Below are 24627 nucleotides of genomic sequence, written 5' to 3'. Positions count from 1 at the left end.
GTGATAGCGGTGTAAGAGCGATCATAGTGAGCCATCAGTTCCTAGTGAAGGCCATGCCATTGTAATGGTCGCCAAAGCCAGGCAACATTGCCCGGAGCGTAGCTAATGTCTCAACGGCACTCATCGCAGTGTGCCTTTAACTGCTGTTACGAAGTAATGGTTTACAGGCAGGTCATTTGCTGAGCTTCTTAAACAAGGCACAGGGTCTTCTTCATGCATTGATAGTCACTTAATGAAAAAGGGCAAGACTGTGTCCAGGGTGTATAGCGTGGTGGATGGGCATACAGAAGAAAGGGCTGTTGTAGCCTGTCATCTCATGGGTCGCAGTATTAAAAACGTGTAACAAAAGACGGGATGGTGTCTCAGTTCTTTTGTGATCCATGGCCGCGCACATTGAAAGCATATTCATCAGCGTCCTGTTTATGCGCTCTGTCAAGCCGTTTGCTTGTGGGTGACAGGGTGTGGAGTGGCGAAAATTCGTTGCGTATGGACCCAGGAGCTCCTCGACAACATCCGCCGTGAACTGACTGCTCCTGTCGCTTATTATGACCCCCGGTGGTTCATGGTATAAGGCTGCTGAGTGGACCAAAAATAAGGACACTTGGTAAGCTGTAGCCGATGGGATAGCGGTGGTTTCACTGAACTGAGCAAGATAAAGCAAACGAACTAATCGGAGGTAGTGGAAGAGGACTTGATCCAGTGGCAAGCATAAAAAAGCTGGCAACAGGCCCCTCAGGTGATCGCCCGTTAAAAAAGGTACGGCCATATCGCCATCGCCATCGTGGGTTGCAGCTAATCTTGCCTGTGGTATAGACAAATTAGCCTAGATATCGGAATTGGTTTTGCTATACGTTGCGTGATAGGTGCCTGATATCAGTGTAAATGTACATGCTTCGTCAGAAGTTTAGAGCAGGATTTTCTTGCAAGCTGCCTTCTGGAACTCCTATGGTATCTGTGGAAGTCCAAAGTTTTCGACCTCCCGTATTAAGAGATTAATGCCAGCGATGTTTCACTTTCGAGGAAGGGCGTATGTTATGCGAGAAATGCATGGAATTGCTCATAGCTAGGGACACGGTGCCATATACCAAAAAATAATGTTTTAACATGTCTGAAAAGGCCTTTGTGTCATTAATTGCGGGGACATTTTCAGTCTTCATTGTTGTCACAAGCTTGACTGCCTGCTGCATTTACCGCCACTGCTGTGTAATCAGACTTTCGTGTGTGCTTCATTGTGTGAAACCTTTTGGATGCATGTGCGGAACTGAGAGTTTCAGTTGGTTGGTGTTGGTTTAAATTGCCTTGCTATTTTCATTTTCTGATCTCCTGTAGCACATTTTATTAAGTTAGTTTTATTTCATGCAGTTATGCTTTATAAATCGTTTTTTGTCACTTTTGTACTTTTGTTTATTTGTTTTTGTAGACACTGTAATGCTGCTTTGACACTGATGGTGCATTGGTAAGCAGAACGAACAAATGTGGCATGTGCAGACACAATGACGTGGAGCCGTCCGAAGGTGTGTGGCCACGTGCCCGGCGCCCGTGATGGTCACTCGGCCTGTGTCATGGGCCACCGTATGTACGTCTTTGGCGGCTTTGAGGAGCAGGCGGACCGGTTCTCGCAGGACGTGCACTACCTCGACTTGGAGACCATGCAGTGGCAGTATGTGCCTACAAGGGTGAGGAAAAAGGAAAGGGGCATTGGGTCACAGTTTGAAATGCAGAACTGGTCTTCCATTCTTTGAAAGTGGCGCGAGGCTGAAAATTGGCAGCCCAGGGAAATGCGACGGAATCCAAGGCGACCATGAAGGAGGAGGCATTTAGATTCTTCCATTGTGTGCTTCAGCCCAAAGAAAGAGATAGTCTGGGCCTTTGATTGTCGATTCAACATCAGTGGAAATCTAGCAACACTCCTCCACCTTTTGGGTGCAGTGTAATTTGCATTGCAGACTCAAAGCACACCATTTTGAGAATGTAGGTAGCAGCAAGCATACTGTTAACGATGCATATTATTAATACTATTAATTGAGTTTGGTATCGCTTTCGGCATTTAAAAAAATTGGGGCGGACGCTTCATCTTAAGAATGTCAGTTGCCCTCGTTCTGCTAGAATAAATCATCATCATAATGCTGTCGCATCAAAACGTTGACCATCCTGCACCCTCAAGCACACTGGTGCAAGAGCTGGTCTGAAGGGAAAGGGTTAGCAGTCGACGGGAGCCTCCGATGTTTGACCTGCATTGGATGTAACGGGGCTGACAGTGGGTCGGCTGTGTCCATTGTGTGCAGGGCCAACCCCCGCAGTGGCGAGACTTCCACTCAGCGTCTGCCATCGGTGGCCGCATGTACGTGTGGGGCGGTCGGGGGGACAGCCAGGGTCCGTACCACTCACAGAGCGAGGTCTACTGCAACCGCATGGCCTTCCTGGACACGGCCACTGCCTGCTGGGTGCACCCGCGCGTCGACGGCATCGCGCCCGAGGGACGCCGCAGCCACTCTGCTTGTGAGTGTGTGTATGGGTGACCCTGCACTTGACACCGTGCGCGGGAGACAGTACTAAAACACTACACTGCTACTACTACTACTAGTACTACTACTACCTCATACGTCACATCGCATTAACCATGCCCATAAAGTTAACCCCGTTTTTGCTTAGACGGAAAAGTAGAAAAATGACTGTTAATCTTACTAATAAAAGAGAGGACTGAATTACAACCCGGAATCGGCATGATAACACAATTATCTTTATTTCAGTCACCAATACTAATTACTTACCTGGGATCATTACACTTTCAGTAAATATACTGGATCACTCTGGCGACTCATTTCCTACCACTGTATTCTTTCTTTTGCACGTGTGTCACCATGAGTGCATTGTGTTTGTTTATAAGGATGCGCTGTGATATCTCTGTGCGTGTTGGTAATGAGCGCGACTTCATCATCAGCATTGTTTTTGTTGTTTGTTTAACAAAGAATTGCATACTTACTATGTTTCCCCCCTTATGTAATGCCCCTAGAGGGCCTTTAGTGTATCTAAATAAATGAAATAGTAACTGCAATAGTTCACAAATAATAAATATTGATAATAACATAAATTATTTTTAATTATTATTAACAATTAACATTAATTAATAAAAATGATAAATGTCAGTAATTATAGTAATATCAGTGATAATTTTTAGTAGTATTACTACCATTGAGACACTGCCTTGTGTACCTCCTCCCTTGTACAGGGACCTTGAAGCTCCTGGCAGACTTGCATGAGCCATGTTCATTTCAAGCTGGCTGTTTTTTTTTTTTTTTTTTTTTTTTTTTTTTTTTTTTTTTTTTTTTTGGCTCCTGGCGAGGCCAGCGCATCATGTATTTTAGAAAACTCTGTGCCCGGTTTGCAACCGGTAGGGCCCGTCCAGCACAAACTTTAGTAGAGCCGACATGTGCTGGAGTGGGCATTGAAAGACCATTTCGGTTGAAGTTTCGTTAAAAAAAAATTGTTCGTTAGGGGTTAAACAGAATTTGAAGCTGTTTACTTTGGACTGTGGTCACTTGTAGATGGGATATAATGTGTATGAAGATCTTCAGAGGGTATTTATGTATTTGTGCCGATCACGCTGCTAATACGCATGCTCAAAATCACACACCAGGGCTGCTTCAGCCAGGGATATTTTTTCCTTAAGTTCAAGCAAATCCTGTTGGAAGTATGAGTGGTACACTGATTGGCTAGCTATATATTAAGAAGCCTGCATTATTTCTTCAGTTAAAGCTGCATTAATAAAAAAAAAAGAGGCATTGTGAGAGACCGTGTGACCAGGGTCTTTTCTTCTAGATTCAGTAAGACGCTGCAGCGTTTCTTACTGGATGAAGTAAAACCAGCTGCGACGGTGTCTGTTGCATGTGTGGGACTGAGTTTTAAATGTTCCGCCAAAGGTCTTGCACTCGCTCAATGTGTGGATGAGCTCAGCGGCAAATTCTGTGGTCTCCCTGACACAGGTGACGGAGGCAGTGTTGCGTAGGAAAGAAATAGTGACGTGCTGTAATCCAGACAGACGGAGGGTCGTGCGCTGCACTGCACCAGGTACGGTAAAGATGCCGTGTGCTCTGTCCTCGCGAGGCAGTTCCGTGCAGTGCTGTGGAAGCTGAAACTGTGGTCCCCCTGCTAAAAAAAGAAAATGGGACGTGCCTGAAATGTGCGTCTCCTTTTCACCCTTTCTCGCCAAACGATAGTGGAATCTGTTCGAGAGCCATCCTCAGACATGGGTTCCAAAACCTTTGCTACACCCCTTTTAGTGAGGGTTCCCTGAAATTGCAATGTAACCTGCACCAAAGGGTGCTGCAAAGTCTAATTTAGAGCATAAACTCTTGACGGAGTTAGGCGTCATCATCATTTCATTCAGTTTCTGCTGCCTCAGTTTCAACAAATGCTTTGGACTGTGTTCTGAAACGCACTCTTTGAAACCCATATTAAAGCACATTCCAACATCTACTGCAGTGCCCACCCTGACATTTACTCTGAAAAAAGATTTCTTCGCATATTTTGAAATCTTTATAGAAGCAGCATGATAATTGACCAGCACACATTGAACTCTATTTGAAACGTAGTCTGGAAAGTTTCTTAAAAACTACTCAGATATCCACTTCAAGCCCAATGTGATTGTTGCAAGTTACTTGAAGCTGCAAAAGTTACTTGAAGTCATGCTTCAAAGCTGGTTTTGGAAGTCAGTCTCGGCTCAGGCCAAAATCTGAAACCTTGTAGAACTGAAGCCTGGTATCTGTTGTTTAAAAATATAGCCTAAAACTTTGATGTTCAAATTTTTTTTAGAAAAGACTGCAGTCAACTTTCTTGTTGCTGATTTTTAAATACGAAATGCTAAAATTGACAGAAAAGAGAAGAAGAAGAATATATGCATTAGGGACTTTATTTTAGCCACAGCATCATCAAAACTGCCAAAATGTTCAGTATTTCTTCACTTTGCGATTAGTCCTAACGCTTTGGTTGTCCAGTATGATGCTGATACTGCGGGCTTGGTAATTGGTAAGCGATCAGAGTCGCACGAGCCATTGTTGTCACATCCAGAATAGAAGACTGCATGTACGGCAGTAACATGGCTTTTGCAGGCATTTGAGCAACTCTAAGGAAGTGGAATAAACTAAGTGGAGAGCGATAACAGCACATAAGCATTGGTAGCAATGAACCAGTCGCAGTACGGGACAAGATGAACATCAGATTTTGCCAGCATTCACAAGACTAGATGACGCACGCAGAGTGCATCATCTTAAACCTCACACAGTGCCAAATGTCGAGATCAGGTTTATTTCTTTTTTTTTTTTTTTTTTTTTTTTCAATCTATTGTAGAGAGGTTGTACAGTAATTGTTTTTACACTCCTTGGTAGACTTCTTTCTTTTTTCTTTCTTTTTTTTCGAATAAATACAGCTTGAAATTTTATATACAAGAAGGCCACTGTATATGTGTGAAAGCCCTGTGGGACAGATGTAAGCTTCTGTGCATGTACAGCAAAAACCATCATAGGTTTATTAGTACTAACTCACTTTGGAAGTTTTCTTTGAGACCCCTGCTGAAATATGTTCTTGAGGCAAAAACCTTTTTTGCCTCATGTGTGATCAGAAGACGTCCATTGCACTGCCTTAGAAAAAAATAATGTATAGTCTCCATCGGGAATTTAACCGCTATCCCTTCGATCCCCAGCCATGCACGCAAACCTCTGCTATACACAGGGTTCGTGACAAGAAGATTGCAATTCCCCTTTTCTAGCATAAAGGTGATAGTAGCGAGGAAAATGACACTGCAGTTAGTGATAATGATGATACTAGCGATGACAATGGCGGTGCATTTAGTTTATGATCATGATGGTGATAGTGGTGATGACAGTGATGATGCATTTTGTTAATGGTACCAATAATGATGATGAAGACTGTACTGAGGATAGTGACAGTGCAGTTAATGAAAACAGTTTTGTTAAGTAGCCGTTTCCACTCTTAACAGACTTAAGGTGCAGTCTGCAACAACCTTTTTATGTGCATTGTGAAGCCTTTTCCAAAATGACTCTAGTACTGAAGTATGCTGCAAAAACCAAACGCAGAGGCTCAGCAACTGTGTTCCCCTCCTCTTAACTTATGCTGGTGTGCCCCGCATACACACCTTCACTTGGAGAAAGTTTGCAAATTCGTTTCTTTTTGCAGTTTTACTTCTCAATTCTTGCTTTCTGCAGGGGAGGGTTTGCCGAACTTAGTGTTTTATGTTTGTTTTCCCATGTAGAAAGTGGAGGAATGTGATAAGGGCTCTGGAGAGGTGCAGGGATAGGGCTAGTCAGGTGCCTTTGCTAATATTTTGTTTGGCTGTGACAGTTCTATAGAAGGACCAGTCACCCTGCAAAAGACACGTTTCTTTGAGGCAACCGACTGAATACCGAATCTTGAACTTGCGTAAAACGCTAACAAAAGCGGACACGCCGTTGCGCACACACAGAGCTTCCATAGTGTTGCACGGAAGTAGTGAGGCAGAATGTAGACACGGGGATGATGCTTTGTGTGTTGCTGGAATGGCGTTGTTTCTCTCTCTCTCTTGCTCTTCGTGGCTACCTTAAGTGAAAAATGACGATTTTGTTTTCTTTTTTCGTTCTGTAGCCCTGATATCCAGAGTCTTGGAACTTCTGGCTCTCAAATTTCGTATGCACATGTTTTTAGCACCGTTGTTCCCTTGCGTGCAGTCGTGTACAACGGAGAGCTGTATATCTTCGGCGGCTACAATGGGCTGCTGCTGACACACTTCGGAGATATGCACAAGTATGATCCTGGTGAGTCAATTCCTTGCTTTATAATCATGCCTTTTACTCTGATGTCCTGTGTGCCTTGAAACAGTGGGTGGCGCAAGGCGATTCCCTGCACACCGCTGACTTGCACTGAAGAAAAAAAGGAAGAGAGGCATTCCTTCAAACTCAAACTTGAGGGCTTTACTAATCATGTCTCCTCCTGTGGGCGGATGGAGAAACTACTGGGCACTGCTATCAACCGGATGAAATTTTGGCTCCTTGTACTATACCCAACATTTTCTGGCACTGAAGTGGGAAGCATGTGTCCGAAACCTGCAACCTATTTCCTACATGCTGCAATAACCACCCACTTCTAGTTTTTTTTAAGCTGTTCTGAAGTGCAGCATACTGTCGCCGACCAATATTTCAGACTCAGCGGGACCCTGGAAATGGTTTGAATAATCGAACAGTTCGAGAAATCTGTAAAAAAAAGATCACTTTTCGGCGAAAAGCCAGCTTTAGAAATCACGAACTTCGCCACTCCCCATGTGTCGTTTATGTGTCTGTAATAAGAGAGTTACAGCATAGTACCATCCGCTACTGTGGTCTGCTTTCACATGCCGCCTGTGAGCATGCGTTAGCGTGATCAGATATGGTGGGCGCGGCCACCAATGCGACATGCCATGCATGCAACAGCCATGCTTTCGACTGTGACGCAGCTGCAGGTCATACTCGTGCCGTGGATGACTGTGAGATGGAGCTCACGGGAAAAAAGGGAGTAGTACGAGAACCTGCTTGAATGCACCCCTCCCCCCTTCCGCTTTTTTTTACAGGCGGCGGCGTTGAAGCTGCAGCGGACGATGCTCGCTTTCCATTTTCAGTAATATTATGTGCTCTTCGCAGACCACTGCAATGACAATGAAGAGCGTGCAATTATTGCCAGTGCCTCAAATGGCAACGATGAACAAAGAGCCACGCTAGTTCGTGCTATTTAAATTCAAGGTGGCGCCTTTCATGGTTGCACAAATTCGTGATGTGGCTGAAAAAACAAAAGCGTTTGGCCGAGAAACAATCTCCACAGTATTGCTGGCGCCAATTTTGGTCCGAAAAGTAACTTTTGAGTTCAAAATATTGATTGTGAAAACGTACATGTTCCTATGGGGCGTGTGACTGCTCCCGAGTCAAGTCTGAAATATCGTGCAAGTGCTACTCATAAGCTCACTAAATCACTATACTGTAAAATTCCGAGCAAGCACCCCCACCTATGCAATAGCCCTCCCGCCCCGTCTTCCCTCTCACCAAATTTTGCTGGCGATTTCGACTTGCGTGGGGTGCTGAGAGTCTGTCTGGCTCGAAAGTTTACAGTAGATGGCATTATCAGGGACATTTGAGTCATCTGAAAGAAGTAATTCACCTTTAAATGCTGCAGAGAACCCACAATTCTGCTTGATTGTTCGCAAGCCTTTTCCGCCAGTTTTAGTGAACTCGTTCCCTCCTCGATGTTGCGCATCTACGTATAGCGGTTGAGAAAATGCTGTTGGTCAGATTCTTTGAAGCATCGCACAGCTGCCACGTCCAGTCAGTTATGCCGCGCCGGTGCGTTCTCTACCTCTTCTGTTAGAAGCCCAATGATGATGGGGGCAGGGAAGAGCAGCGGCCTTGGAGCACACGAAAAGTGACGAGATTAGAGAGAGAGAGAGAAATGTGTGAAGATGGCCGAGACTGAAATTTGTGACTGCAGATAACTTGGCTTCTGCAAAACAGGCGAAAAAAAAAAAATCTTGCTGGAGAGTATTTCTGAACCGGATCCCAGGCGTGCTGCAACTTTTGTTGAATGGTGTAGCAGGGCTGATTATTTAATGTATATTAACTAACACAGGTGCCAAATAAGTAAAGTAAGAAACTGCCTTCCTGATTAGAAGAAATTTGTTAGGCACATCTCTTGTTTGTAGATGCTTTCATAGATGGTGCTAGCTGTATCATCAGTAGAACGAAGCCTCCATGGCGAGAGCAGTGCCAGGCGGCAAGGCGAGCCATCATGCCGTTGAGCTATCGGTGGAATGGTGCAGTTACAGGTGCCTGAGTCCTGCGGCTTCCCCTTCATTGCCAAGAAAGCTTGTCACAGAGTATAGTACTTTTTTTCCCACGACGATTGAGGGTTGAGTGCATTTCTTAGGGGAGGCCAGATTTCAGTGCCAACCATCTTGCTTAATCATTAATACTCAGACTCAGTGTAAAGTTGTGATGTTGCGTGGCCGTTTTGTCATTGCCAGCAAAGTCCTTATTGGCCACGATAATTACTGCCACGACCGTCACCTTCTGCAGAGGTGCTGGCTCACTGAGGCCAATGGATGATATTAAGTGACCTACACCAATGCTGATTTGATTAGGACTTCATTTTTATATTAGCCCATTGTTCCTATGCGCCTGTCTACCTCGCTGCAAGAATTTGGTAGGAAGGCAATCGTGTTGTGCGAGTCAAGTTACTTGATCCGTGACACCCTTGCCTCTCGCAGTGCTGTAAGCAGCTTGTGAAGTGGAGTGTATAGGCGTGCTTGAGGCTGTGGTTGAATCGCTACCAGAGTTGGCACGTTGTGTATTCATGCCATCTTGCTGATCCATTGAATTCTCTGTGCAGAAAACTCTTGCTGGAGCCAGGTGAAGATTCAGCGAGAGGGACCATGCGCCAGAAGGCGCCAGTGCTGCTGCATGGTCGGCGACCGGCTGTTCCTCTTTGGTGGCACAAGGTATGGTGCATCTCGCTCAGTTTTTGGTCGATGACTCTGCTGAAAGTTCTTGAAATACTGGGAATTCTTTTTTCTTTTGCATGCCACTGCCCTTATGAGGAATGCGGCTATTGCCACCTAATGTTACTAGTGGGGTGAACACCGGCTCTTTTGCTAAGCTTCCAGGACTGCATGACAGCTTATCTTGTCAGTCAAGGAAAACCTACAGGGGTGGAGAGTATGTAACCATGTCGCTCTGCCTAATTTGGCATCATGACTCTGCGTCTGGCCACCTGGTACGTTGTGAGGGGAGGAAAGTGTTTCTTGCCCTGGTACTTTAAGCCGCTGTTAAGGTTTCCACTGGGCAGGGCTCATTGCGCCGCTGTGAGCCGCACCGTTGACTGTTGCTTTAGCTGTACAGTTGAGCATTGCGTGGTTGGAACTGCTAAGAGGGGCACAGCTGCTTTGCTCACGAAGGCTGTGTGCAAATGAGAGGATGTGAACAAGATAAACAGAAACAATGGATTTCATTGTGTCGTTGCCTCATCCGCTTATTGAGGCATCCCATAGCAGAGTAGTGTGGATTAACTTCAAGGGGTGGAGAGGGGGACAGGTGGCTTAATGACATTTATTAGGATTTTGGCGTACGAGTGCAGATATGGTATGGCAGTTGTCCAGCTTCGTGCTGATTAAACCTGTAAACCGAGGCAGTAGGCTGGATTAGCCACTGAGTTGCTTTACTGATAAATTTCTATCAAAACCCACCGCAATGGCGCAGTGGTTGGGGTACTCGACTGCTGTGCCCAAGGATGCGGGAGCGGATCCCAGCCGCGGCGGCCGCTTTTCGATGGTGGTGAAAAGCCAGGTGTCCGTGGGCTGTGCAATGTCAGTGCATGTTGGAGAACCTCAGCTGGCCGAAATTTCCGGAGCCCTCCACTATGGCGTCTTTCGTAGCCTAAGTCGCTTTGGGACATAAACCTCATAAACCAAACTTTGAGTGAATCCTTCTTTGGTGACTTCGTGCCCTCTTTTTTGTTTCCGCTGCAGTCCTGTAATTTTTTTCAAACCTCTCCATTCCTTTCAAGTTTTTCCAAATCATTTGTAATACCAAGTTGAGCTTGCGCGAAGCCCTTTAAATTTTGCCCTTATCTGCTTGCTTTTGCCAGTCCCACACCCAACCAAGTGGTCCGTCAGCGGATGGACGAGTTCGATCCCAACGATGTGACGCTCATGGATCACTCCGATCTACACGTGCTCGATTTTGGTAAGGTTGAGCAGCCTGCTGGGTGCACCAGTTTCATGTAATGTCCGTAGGGGTCACAAAATGCAGTGTATACAGACAGCTGCTGAGAGTGCGCGTATGGCATTCAGGGCTGGGCTGTTATAGACTGAACAAACGAAATCTAATGTTGTCCCATTGCTTGCTGGGGAGAGAAATGGAAATTGGCACATTCTTCGAGCACAAAAATGTTTGTTTTACCAAAAAAGGAAAAAAAATAGTTAATAGCTTGACAGGCACTTTGTTTGGATGGTTTCCTTTTTTTTTGGTTATGTATGCAATGCAAAAATACTCTAATTGTTTGAACACGTAGCCAGAGGGCTAGTATTAGGTCTAATACAGATTATAACACAATATACGCGAAGGAAACAACGATTCATAAACTACTATAGGTAACGGGAAGAAAGCAATTTGCATAGTTTTTCCACTGGTGTAAGAGAAGTGCAGGCACAAAATTACTTTTAATCTTCAAATCATTAGGAATGCCATTCCAAACTAGGGCACCATTCAATTCGATTTCGCCCATAAGTATTGTGGCATAGTAGGAGGTTAGAATTGAAAAGGGTTGCAGCTCTTGTGGTTCTGCTGGGAAATCGGAAGAGGTCTAGTGGTCGTTAGATATTCAAATATTATACACTAGCATTGCTGCATTTTTTAGTAGATAGAGTCCAAAGACAGCAATCTCAGCGATTTGAATAAAGGCAGAGTGCAAATGCTCATCTGTTGCTGTTTACCGCGGGGGGGCAGTCTGTTCTAGTTCTTCGACCTCTTGTGAACCTTGACCTAGCTCTGGGCTCTGGTGTGGGGAAAAAGTTGGCAGTCTGCCCTCTCAAAATGGAGTAGGATTGTGGGGTCTTTTGTTGGAGTCTCCAAAATGTGACTTTGTTTTATTTCCTGTGATTGAATTTGAGCTGTGCTGTCCTTTCCTGCCCACTTTTTATCTTAACTTGGGCGATATTCCTCACCTTTGCCCTCGTCTCTGCTCTCCCTCAGCGCCCACGTTGAAGACCCTCTGCCTCCTGGCCGTCATAGATGCACGCATGGACATCAGTCATTTGCCTCAGGACATCAGGTGAGTGGACACATTTTGTGACTAGGGTGAACCACCACAGGTTAATGGTGGTAGTATGCCACACGTGTGGCTTTGATAAGGTACATGCTGTATTCGTGTTTACATGAATATCAATATGGTGCGTACCATATCTGCGTGTTTATATTGCAACTGGGATTATTATGCAAGGGGAAAGTTTTTGAGACCTGACAAAAAATGAACACCCCACCCCTGAGACCGGGGAAAAAAATTGAGATGGCATGTAAAGTATTTTTGTCTTTTTTGCTTGCCCCACTCAGCTGTCTTAGTGCTTTCTCTCTCCTCTTTCTCAATGGACCGCACCACCTTCTTTCCACACTCGTAGCCACCCTCTCTTTTACTCCTCTTGGCTCCAGTGCTGTCTTAGAGCTGGCTTCTCCTAGCAGCTTACGAGCCTGGTATTGAAACTTGCTCTTTTTTTTGCTATCTTGAGCACCAAAAAAAAAGAATGCCATTGTATTTCAAACTTTTTTCTGAATGTAACACGAGATACTTTCTGAAATGGACGATCCAAGGAAAAAAAAGCTTGTTATATCTGTGCAAATATGGTACTGCTATTCCCTTCAGTCATGGTGCTGCCACATATGTGCAGTTGAGTACAGATTTTAGAATATGCATGAATGTTTCAAAGGCTTTGTGACTCTAGGATCTCTGAGGTGTGTAAAGTTATGAGACCATGTAACGTGACTAAGTTTACAGGTGCCGAGAGCAGTGGAAGTAGGTAAAATCCACGACCTCCTCTAAGCAGGGGTGGAAGTGCTGCTCCAATTGCTCCATTCCGCTCCAAACTGCTTTCCTTGCTCCATCCTGCTCCAAAATGCAATATTGCTCCAAAACTGCTCTTAACTGGCCGTTCTGATGTTCTGCCATCAAACTAAGCACAGCACGGGAACAGTGTCATTACACCAGTGGCAAAGATATAATGCATCTTGTACTGGGCTTAATACAAATGAAATTTTCGTAAGGGAAGGAAACATGGAGAATAATAAATATTTGTTCGCAAGTAAATTTAGTATGAGTCACTGCCGATTGGAGATAATGGCGGAAAAAAAATGCGCTGTGCATGTGACGCACCTCCTCTCAGCCTTTTGAATCGCCGGAGGAGAGAAGCGATGTCAGCAAGCGAAGCAGGTAGTGGAAACTACTGTGAGCCACTAGGAAGGAAACTTGCCCGACTACAAAAACTGCATGAGTTATTCTAATGGTTCTGCTGTGAAAACCAGCCGGTACTTCATCATCAAGCCTCTTTGTCAGTGACAAGCTTGCCGGGCCTACGGCAGACAAAACCATACTTGAAGCGTTACGGGTTGGTCACTAGGAAGCTTCTCAAGAGTGTTGGAAAGGCATACGCGACCTAGCGCCGAAATATTAAAAATGAGCCCCAGCATTGCTCAAGCAAGGAATGGGGAACAATTGGCAGGAAGCAGTGAAGTAAAAAAGTGTAGGATGGAAAAGCTACCCTTCAATGCCATCTATCTATATCCCAAAGCTTCTCCAAAATGCTCAAGCCTGCTTCCACCCCTGTAGACATCCGCCATATATACAAATGGACAAGACAATCGAGGTCATGCTGCAGTCGTCTGCGGTCTCACGGTAGGCAAAAAGCACTGGAGCGGCACTGGCGCCAAGCATGTCAAGGCACGTTATTGTGGCCTGAAGGTGCCTTTTTGGCTGACAAAATATCCGTGTGCTCAGGAATTTATCAGCCCAGGCTTAGGATCAAAAAGGATCATGTAATACACAATGTCTGGGTGCTTTGAGGTGTAATGTAAATAAATAAAATAGATATGCACAGTATATGGAGCGGAAATTTCATGCCCATTAATCTTAACTCCAAATTAGTATCGCTGCTAGAGCGCATCGAAGGGGTAGACTTGACATTTGAATCTATCAACTCAAAATAGTTGAACACATTAGGTCAGACTAGATGTTCAGTTATGATGCGAACCAGCAAGTGTTACGTTTGCTGCTAGTCTGTTTCAAAATTTGCTAAGGTCGGCCTGTGTTATATTACAGTAAAACCTCATTACAAGAGACACCCAAGGGACTCAAAAAAGATGTTTCTTGTAACCAAGGTCCCATGTAACAAAAAATTCTAACCAACTCGTATGTGTGGCAGTTTTTCTTATCTAAATTATTTTCTATATCAGTGCCCTGTTTTGTTGCAATACTATGTCAGGAACCAAGGAGTGCCTCTTGCTGACTGGGAAGTGAAAATGTCTCCATTGTTTCAGCCACTGTCATCACATTCCTGTGTGACTGAAGCAACAGGGACATTTTGACTTTCCAGTCAAGAGGAGGCACTCCTTCTTGGTTTCTCACATTAGGCAACAAAACAGGACACTGATATGAAGCAGATTTTAGATAAGGAAATCTAAACTGCCACACATATGAGTGCGTGCGAGTCAGCTGCATTGCATGAGCACACCTGGTTTAATTGTGTCTCTTCTAAATAGTGAAAAAATTACTTTAGGGACCTGCAGAAGTTGTCCTTAGTAACAGAGTGTCTCTTGTATGCAATGCTGTTGACATGGCAAACATAGGAAAACCAACCAGACCATTTTCATGTGTCTCTTATAACAGAGTGTCTCTTGTAACCATGTCTCTTGTAGCAAGATCATACTGTATATATCTTTACAAGCATTTTTCGTTTGTCTTACCAGAGATGAGGACGAAGTTGGAAGTGCATTGAACTGCATAAAAAGGAATCAGATTGGAGATTTTACATTTCAAAAAAAGAAAGCTGCAATTACCAAAGGCACTTGACCTTAGAAATGTGCTCCAAAACTTTCATTTCATTGCTCCAAAGCTGCTCCAAAATGCTCAAGCCTGCTTCCACCCCTGTATAAATGCTTTAAAAAAATAGCGACAATAAGAAAGTGGCAACGAGCATGTTAGGAATACAATGGCCTAAAAAGCAGCTGCATTTTTGCAGCAGATTCCGTTTTGGGCCATATGCTGCCTGTGCCAAATATAAAATTTTCGCATTCCAGCATTACTATGGCTGCGTGAATCACCGTCAAAGAAACTTGGTTAAATCGCTGATGTGGAGCGAAGGATCAGAGTCCTTCGGTACTCTTAATGGTCATGAAACAGTCACGGTGAAGTGTGGTTTGCGGACAAAAGAGGCCGCGAGAGGCGCCACCACTGATCGAGGGATTGCGAGTGGTCGGCAGCAGCGGCAGTGTATGCAGCTTCTGCACCCGAAATTGCTGCTTCTGCGCCCCGTGCTGTTACTTTTGGCGTCTATTACTTTGCACGAAGCCGAAGCCGAGGTCCTGCATTTTCTACAGACCCGTAATCGTAGTCCATTTGACGTTCGAGAAGGCAGCTGGCCGGTACAGCTGTTGCCTGTCGCTATTGCCTGATTGCTGTGTGGTGGTTTCTCAGGCTTATATTTGGTTGGTACATTTGACGGCACTGATCGCAACAAGTTCTTGGCGACCGTTTTAAGAACTGAATGTCTGCCACTCTCGGCCTGGTCAATTTAAAATTGTCAAGGTCGCATAAGCAGCTACAATAATGTCTAACAATATGGGCAAAAGTGAGGTATGGTTTCGATCGGTCAGAATAAGTCTGGAATCTGTCTCATCTTGCGTCGCAAAGTGATGAAGCAGTGTGCTGGCAGATTTTGACCGTGAACCAAAGGTGAAGAAACGTTCGGCGGAAATATATTATAAAATATGCAAAGGCAAGTCAAAGCATGTAAGCTGTCAATGTTTTGCCTCCGTTGGCTGGGCATTTAGCATTCATGGCCGCTGTCAAGACCTTTATTTTCGCCCGCGTGGGAAATTCAGGACGACATTTCAGGAATAATGAAACATGGTGTCACTTTGGAGGTGGTTGAGGACGTGGCTTTGTCATCGTTAAATACCATGGCAGCACTTTGAATTGAAATTTTTTGCATTTTTGGTACAGCTGCAGTCTTCAAATTTGGCAGCTTTTAATAGTCTCAACTTTTCCATTCATTAGGAACACCTTGTACCAGATGTTGTAACGGTGGCAAAATGTTTTTTTTACAAACACGAACGTTTGGAGAGTCAAATCAGGGGTCACGAACTTTTCTTTTCTTAGGATGGAGCATCTTTTCTTCAGTTGAAGTCTGGCATCAAAGGGGAGACAGGAAAGCGGCGCCTCTTTATTGGCGCTCCCATAGCCGTATAGCAGCGTGCCCTTCAAACAAGTTGGCGGCATTGTTCACAGTGCAATGGTTTTACGAAAACAAGCGCATTCACATACATTTACGCTGCATCAGTTAAAACGCCACAAAACAAAAAGGCTACAACCCCATCCCACAATATGCCACGGCCGCCCACTCGACCGCCTGCAGAAGCATGCCCCTCAATTGACGCCAGCGCCGCTGAGTGGCTGCTCCGGGCAGCATACCAAACTCTCTCATAGAGTGACGGAAGAAGTTTCATGATCGTAAAGTGGTATTGGTGAACTCTTGTAATACACAACATAGTAAAGGTCACGTCACAAAAACATATAAAACTTTGCTGGGTCTTCTTTCATGTTGCAGTTAGCGGTTATGAGAGAGCAGACACATGCTCTGCACAAGCTAGAGTCATGAAAATAAAACTTATGAGCGTACCACACAGATTGCACAAAGTTAGTGCATTGCGAACTATGAGCTAGATGGCAGGCTGGTTAGGAAGACAAAGCAAACAAGCTGAATTCTGTGAAGCCCCTTGTAGGAGTATGGAAATCGTGCTGACGTCAAGAACGCTTTATCGAAGTTATTTTATGTCATATGGCACATAGGACACATACACAATCACCTGTAATTTCCTCCTAACAAAAAAAGGCAAACCGGCGTGTGAAATGTGCAGTGATGAGCTCACGGTCAATCACATTTTAATCTCATGCTTGCAATTTTAGTAATTTAGGAAAAAATATTTTACCTTATTTTATAACGAACACATTCCATTTCATCCTGCATTGCTTTTAGGCGAACAAGCATTCGTCGATTTTTTTCTCTTGTGTGTATGTTTCTTAAGAAAGCCAATGTTTTAAACCAAATATGAATACCATTGCTCTGGGCTTTTTAAATAACAAACCATCTAACCTTGTGTTTGGCGCATGATAGCCGCAGTTACTTATGCGCCATAAAACCCCATATAACTAACTAAAAAACAAATAGTGGTGCCTCTTTCTTTTTTTACTTTTTTTTATTCACATTATGTGGCTCTATGGCTCAGATGGGACTTTTTCAGAGTGTCTACCAGTCGGGAAAACCGGGAAAACTTAGAATTCTCGGGGAATTTGGTTACTCTGGAAAAACTTGGGGAATTTGGGCTTATATCAGGGGATAATCAGTTGTGGTTCTATTTAAATGTAAGTGAACTCGCAATAAAAACGGACTTGTATTTCATCTGTTATACAATGCGGCGTTACGCGTCCTCTTTTCAGCGACTGCCGGCCTCCTGCGTTGTGCTCTCAAGTGCACTGTCCCAACAAGGCGGGGCTTCGAGTTTTGAACATTGTTGAAAACTGACTCTTCCCCGGCGCTCTGGCCGGCGGCAGAGCTCGTGCTTCCTACGGATCACACATAGGCTGTTCGACAGCCACCGTCTCCCCTTGTTTTTTTGTTTTTCCCAGTAGACAGCTCCAATAAGGCGGCAGGAAATGTTGCGAGAATTATTTACGCTTCCGATTTTGAATGGGAGCAATGCAAGTCCCAAATTAACTCTTCCTCCCTGCGCACCGCCTTGATGGAAGCGTCCATTTCTTCCGCCACTGGTGCACACACGCGATGCAGGCGGCGTAGCTTTGGGAGAGGGGGATATAGTTTCCCGCATTATTGTGAACTTGAAAAAAATCACTTCCGCAAAAAGAAAAAAAAGACTGTTTTACAAATGGTCAACTTCGCCGCTCTTCATGTTTCGTCTACATGTCAGTAAAAAGGAGTTGTAGCGCGATCTGCTACTATGATCATCTTCCGAGGGCCGCCCATGCGCCCTCGCTAGCATGATCCAATACGAGGGCGCGGCCACCAGTGAGTGCACGCTCTGATTGGTGCCAACGTGGCAGGCGTGCGCGCCACCGGGAAGCGTGCAACTCACGCTCAAGGCAGTCACTGCATCCGCAGCGGTGTCCTGCAATAGCGGATCATGCCAGAGTGCTAAGCTCTAACCATTATAACACTCCAGTTAGAATATCTCGAAGAATCATGGTTTTGTCATATCCATGCCATTTCCTGTCATACTGTGACGCAGCTGCAGGTCATGCTCATGCTGCGAATGAATGCATGCGCTGTGCGAATAACGTTCAGTTTTCATGGCTAAGGGCATTGAATACCACAAGATGAAACGGAAAATCACACTTTTGGACACCTTAGTGTCTGAAAGATCGTTCACGGAATGTACACGCTCCTATGGGGCGTGTTACAGTTCCTGAATAAAGACTGAAATATCTCGCAACTCCGAATTATTGGAGTCCGAATAATAGGTTGGCTACTGTATTTGAAAATGTTCGATAGCATTTTTCCTAAATAATAGTCCCTTTGTTTTGCAATTTACTAATGTCTGCATTTTGTTTTGTTTCTTAAATGAAATAAACACTACCCTTACCGTTAAAAACAAATGATATTGTTTGTATTTTTTAACATGCTTACTGAAGCATGATAGCATCAGGCGGCATTGTGTTAGTTCGTTTCAGCATAAAACCTAGTACTGTGTCACTCAGGGAAGTTTACAAATACACTGAGGAAAAACCTGGGAAACTCGTGGAATTTGGAAACAGCTTGATAGACCCTGTTTTTTGTTTGTTTCTGCAGGTGGGAGATCAGTGCCATGACGACAAACAACAGCATCTCGCGCCCGTCGCAGATGACGGGCTGAAAGCCGTTGCAACCTGGGCTAAAGGCTTTTGACCAGCGGGTAGCCACCGGTGAGAAAGGTGGCTCAGTGTACATACAGTAGTGACGGTGACATTCGCCAAGCCCTCCTCATCTGGCGATCGTCAGGCCTAAGAGGAGAGAGAGAACTGTGGTTTCCGCCTTCCCGGAAAGATGCGAGTCAAGAGGCAAGGCTGCGGTCGGAGCACATAGTTTCTTGCAGGGATGAAACACACATAGTAGGCGCAGTCCCCTTCGTACCAGAGAAAAAGAAAAAAGGAAAAGGGGGCAGCCTGTTGTAATCAGCGTTTCGCCGAGTTTGGTTGTGAAAGCAGCGATTGCTGGCAATTGTTGCCTCTCTGCCCGTTGTGCAGCTCGGTTGCTTTCCGCAGAAGAATTTCGTGGAAATTGTGTTCCGCTTGTTTACTTGTTGTAGTAGCACCGGAGAAGCATGTTAGTACTTTTATTTTATTTTGTTTTGTTGTTTTGAAGACAAGGTTGAAAAAAAAGCACTATAAAAATGAAATGATAACCTTGGTCTTCTGTACATAAGCTATTATTATTATTTTTTTTGTTTTGTTTTGTTTCCCTCTTGGAGGCAGAGAAGCTCAAGGGTAGAGTTTGCCTTGATTGTTCAGAGTTCCGTTCACTGTCCACCTTTGTCTGCATGAAAGGTTTTGCATGTCTTGTAAATAATTTGACTGTCCTTGAAAAGGGCGAAGATCCTAGGGAGAGAGAAAGAAGAGTTGCCTGTGGCCCATGCCCGCATTGTGCCACTTGTGCAGCTCTATAGTTTGACTACATTGCTTGTGGGTCAGCTTACTCTCGGTTCAAACAGTGTTTCAAGATGGAATGCAAGTGTGCATAAGGGTCAGGACGAATTATGCCCGCACAACACATACAAGGACCGCTGTCTATAGGCCCGTTTTTGAGTGCCTCTGGTCATATAGTCTGGCTACCGGCTTTCAGAGCTGACTGCACACCGATTGATGAGAAGAGCAACTATGGCTAGCGGTCGAGGGCATGAAAAAATGAGTTTCCGATTACATTGCTCCTTGGTCACCTGTGGCACTACTCGTTCCAGCCGTTATCGTGGCTTGCTCTATCCTGTGCTGGATACTGGATGGTATTACACGCTTATTGCGTTGCATCCAGGCGCGCTCTGCGAAGAGTACTTTTAAGGTGACAGGTCGACCTGCCATGTACATATCTTTGTGAGCTGATTGTGTATAATGGCTGTACAGGTTGCAAAATTTGCTGCAGATAGATTGGAATGCAGCTTGCATGTGGAGTTGCCTCTCTTAGGACTGGTCACGGTTACTCATGAGTAGAGTGCAGTGGAAAGATACTATCAAGAAGTTTCTGAAGCTTCAATAAAAGTGTATCGCTAACATGGAATTGTCGCTCTTCCATGTTCAAGCCTGCTTCATGTTTGTGTGTAGTTGAGAGACTCCGCTGCCATACTGACCAAGGTTGAGCTGAGGAGTGCTTCCGTCGTTGCTTCCCCAGTGGTAGACGACTATGCCTGCATGTGTGGCGCCATCTTTTGCGCCAAGAAGTCCAGAACAAGGTTAACTTGCTCAGGCAGTCCTAATATGTTCTGTTTCAAGCTCACAGAACAATTAACAGTGCATAGCCGCGTGTTGTGAAATCAAATTCTTTTTTATAAACTTGTTTTTGCTGATTTTCTTAATTTCAAGCTAGCAGTGACTGCCTTGTGATGCTGGCACAGTGTCATGGTGCAAAGTTTACTGGGCTAGCCACTACTACTAGTCCACCAGATAACCTGCATTCTGACAGTTTAAAAAGCGAAGAAAGAGCTAAGAAAAGCTAATGCTCTTAAATTAATGCTTAACAGTGATGTGACAGTGGTGTGACGGAGGTGTGACAGACAAGCTTGCTCTGTAAAATCACGATTGGCAGCATCAGCTCGGGGGGCCTGGCGTCAGCTGGCTTGACCTCGTATCGGCTTGATCTGTGACTTAATCATTGGACAACAAAGGTACAGATAGGGATTACTGGGTCAAACTAGCTAATGTTGCCAACCGTAATACCCATGATGCAAATGCATCATGGGTATTACGGTTGGCAACATTAGCTAGTTTGACCCAAAAAGTGACCCAACTTTACCCATGATGCAAATGCATCATGGGTAAAGTTGGGTCACTTTTCATCTTCTCTTCTGTAAGTGCTGTTAATATTATGAAGGCTGCTAAAATTTCATGTAGTGCTCCGAGTAATGCGTGCGGGAAAGGTTGCCATGTGGAATTTGTGGGCTGTAACGAATGTGGTGCTAAACGCTATGCAAATTGGGAATGTTAAGTGAGCACTTGTGCACCCCTGGTGGCAAAAGATAGCTTGACGTTCGGCTTCGTGCTCCAAAAAGCAGGCACAAGTGACGCAAGGCTTTGATTTGTGCGTGACGTATGGTGTCGACGTTTTCACTTCGCAGTTTTCTCTGAGAACCTCGGTAAGGGGCTAACGCATCTGTTCAGTCGGCGTTGGCCATGAGTTTTGGAGGATACTGCGATCAGTCTCTCAACCAATCAAAAAGTGTGTGGCTTTGAGACACTTTCATGGATATATATTATTGCCCAGGGACTGAGTAGGATTTGCGTAAATGGAAGTGCTTGGGAGTTATGTTTTGTTAGCATTCACTAACAGTCTGCGAACTTTCTTCATAGATTAACATGCATGGGATTTTCAGTAAATTTGTGCGTGTCTGTGGGCGCTGCTGTGAGGACATTATTAGGCCATGCATTGCAATGAAAAGGAGAGCTGGCCGGTACAGCGTGCTCTGCACGTGACTGCATCTCTTAGATGCTTAATCAGTGCCCAAATATTGTTTCTTGATTAGTGCCAAGTAGTTTGCGGTGTGGTTTGTTTTGGCGATTAGCTCACTGAATAGGAAACTGTTCTTTTGCTGTCAGCCAGACATTTTCCAAGCAGTCGGTTGTGCTTAATCGTCGCTGCGGCATCTAACGAGCATAGATTTGAATGTGGGGCATCGTTTTTCTAAGTGCGCTCTGACCTCGAAAAGTTACAGATGTGCCAAAAGCTGGTTCATTTTACAAACCTTATCAGCAGCTGTTATCAGCACCAAAAGACTGCAAGTTGATAGCAACTGATTTGCTTACTGGTCATCTTGTTCGTCACGCTCCGAATCTGCGTGATGCTATTCGATGAACTCCGCTCCATCAAGCAAACATGCTTCCTATCATCTTGCGCATCTAAAGCTTATGTTTCAGCCGTTTGGAATGATATAGCCTATTGCAGAAACATTAAGGATGAATTTTTTTTCTTTACTTGCACTTCTATAATGTTGTTGTTAGGGAATGTGGCTTATATTGATACTTGCGGTCAGAAATGTATGTTTGTGAAGCAGCTGAAATTTCTGTGCTAGGCAAGGTTACAGCACAGCCTTTGTGGTGAAGATAGTTATCTTCGCCAGCTGTTTTCTGGCAACCTTTTTGGCCGTAGTTACTTCACTTATCAGCTGAATTCATTCTTCATGTATTTTTGGTTCCTTGCTGAGCTCTGATCGATTCCGCTACGCCGAATCCCAAGTTCTCGGCAAAGGGCTTTCAGTTGTTTTGCTATCTGGGCTTCATCTTAAACAAGTGGAGGTAAAAAGAATGCTACTATCTGTCCCAGTAATTTTGGAATCAACTGAACTGATTCCCACTTCTTGGTAGAAACAAAGTCCAGTTAGGGAGCTGTGATCACTCGTTAGCCATTGACAGCAACAATGTCTCCACTGTGTCATTTAGGCAGATTTTGTTAAGAGTGAGAGACATTGCTCGACATCTCTTCACTAGACTACACTTCTGACCGTTGCATTGAAGCAATGACGCCATTACACAAAGTTGAGGGCCGTGTTGCTGCTTTAGCTTTCCAGTTTGTTTGGCAATTCCTAGGCTTTGACTTCATGACATGTTGTTTATTTTGTTTCGATGCATTGAAGCAAGTGTGTTGAAAGATACTTTCCAGAAAAAAAAAAAATGATTGGTGTTGAATGAGTGGCATCATTTATCAGCATTTGTTTTTTGGTCAGCGTGGTTCTTCCGCATGTTTGGATGTGTTTCGACACACCTTGTACTTGGTTGGCCTGACCTTTTTTTTCTCCTTTTTTTCCCTTTTTACCAGTCTATCATGGGTGGGCACTTTGTGCGATTTACTTGACTTTTATATTTTGTCAAGGCTGCAAATAGCGCTATCAGTGTCTGGTTTCTGTGTTAGGTTGTAAACGCAGCGCAGTACCTGGACAGCGGCCCGTAAAAGATGTGGCGTGATAAAAAAATAAAAGGAAATGCAGCTGGCATACAGCATTGAAGTGTTTCTTAGGGAAAAGGGAGGCAGATTGCTTGTTGAATGATGCACGCAGAGTTGTACCCTGATCTTGTGTAGGGGGTGTAGAATTTGACGTATGCACAAGTGTAATATTGGGTTGGATCTGTGACGCGACTCTTCATATCTCATTGGCGAGCAAGTTTTTATTGCTCACGGGGTTTGAAGGTCGCACTATGGAAGTCTCATATAGTACCAACTGTGGGGAAACATTGATCCTGCTCCGTTAACCTCGAGTTCACACACAACCGCTAAACCTAATGATCCCAACCTTCTTTTCAGCTTGAAACTAGGGCCCTACCTAGCCCAAGGTTGCGTTTTTTTTTCGTGCTTGAGGATACTTACTCAAGAAGGACACTTTTTTTTTTTTTATCATATAGAGCACAAAGCACACTCGAGATGCCTTCTTGTGTCTGTGCAGCTTACGTTTATTGTTTATGAGTTAGGGTTGGTTTATTGCTGTTTGCAAGCTTGCATTGACGTAAACTGGGCACACGAAATAGTGCATTAGTAAATGACAATTCGTGACATGGTACTGTTGCGACACTGATGGTACCCTCGATTCGTGGTACTTGATGCCTCGCTGCTTGCAACAGTAGAGGTTTAGATGATTTTGGCTCTGCTGCGGCTACTTGTTTAGCATGTATGCAGCTGGTCAGTGCAATGCATTTATTATCCTCGTCCTAAGCTTTGTTCACTCAAGGAGGAATTTTCAGGGAAAGTAAGGATAGAGTCGTATAATTTGGACATGGCGGTTATCATGCACAGTTATGGACAGGGTTTGGTGTACTAGTCTTTGGCATATTCCCGAGGTCTTCGCCGTATCACTATCACTGCAACTTCAGTTCGGGCTGTTTTGATGTATTCCGATGGCAAGAGCCGTTAGCGGCTTCCTTTGTCTGTGGTGTTTGTGCTAAGCCCGTTTTGAAATTGATGCCGTGTGAGCGGGGTGGGAAGCGTACAGCGTTTTGTTTTATGTGGATGTTTTCGGCGTGTTGTCATTCCTCGTGTCTTGTAGAATGATTGAAGAGTTGTGTTATCATTGAACCACTTTAGTGAATATCTCATCTCTCGTGTTGATAGTTTCTGTGCAGCCTCGGTGTTTGTATATGGAAGCATCCATCATTTTTTCGGGAAATTGTTTAGTGAGACTGCTACCTACAGTTGGGTTGCACAATTGCTTTCTGCATTTTCTTCAGTGTCTTTCAGTGCAATACTTGATGTTTTGAAAATCGTAGATGCACAGTGAGGTGTTTGAAGGCATGCAGTGAGGGAAGTGTCGAACACCTCGTTACAACATGAGTTGCGAAGCGCAATTTTTAAAAGTACCGACCAAGTCGGAGACATTGCTTTCTGTTTTTGATGGGCTTGAAGTGTGAGGATTTTATTTTTTTCTGCATGTGTTCGCACTTTGTTTCATATTGTGGCTGCTCGTATCTGCATTCAAGGTTGAAGCCTTGTACTATCCAATGAACTCCAATGGCGAGCGGAATTATTCTGGCCACTTTAGTCAGAAATTAGCCCTCTGAGAGTACTTTCGGTGCACATCAGTATATTGTTGTGCTTCTCTCTTTTTTTTTTTTTTT

At 44.5% G+C, this 24627-nt stretch overlaps 1 protein-coding gene across 3 annotated transcripts in view; it reads left to right on the top strand.

Moving 5' to 3' along the window:
* Positions 1-24627, top strand: part of LOC146175983 (kelch domain-containing protein 3-like) — an 82721-nt gene extending 58094 nt beyond the window's left edge. For all 3 annotated transcript variants that reach the window (XM_084582341.1, XM_084582342.1, XM_084582343.1), the window contains 7 exons: positions 1489-1676; positions 2286-2499; positions 6720-6806; positions 9400-9508; positions 10654-10751; positions 11760-11838; positions 18635-24627. In XM_084582341.1, the coding sequence (XP_084438467.1) occupies positions 1489-1676; positions 2286-2499; positions 6720-6806; positions 9400-9508; positions 10654-10751; positions 11760-11838; positions 18635-18698 (839 nt within the window). In that variant the 3' untranslated portion in view covers positions 18699-24627. The remainder of the gene's footprint in view (positions 1-1488; positions 1677-2285; positions 2500-6719; positions 6807-9399; positions 9509-10653; positions 10752-11759; positions 11839-18634) is intronic.

This window comes from Amblyomma maculatum, chromosome 10, assembly GCF_055883805.1.
Source record: "Amblyomma maculatum isolate TAMU_Amacu chromosome 10, ASM5588380v1, whole genome shotgun sequence".
Taxonomy (NCBI): domain Eukaryota; kingdom Metazoa; phylum Arthropoda; class Arachnida; order Ixodida; family Ixodidae; genus Amblyomma; species Amblyomma maculatum.
The sequence above is the reverse complement of the archived record's forward strand: the minus strand, read 5'-3'. Positions and strand labels throughout refer to the sequence as shown.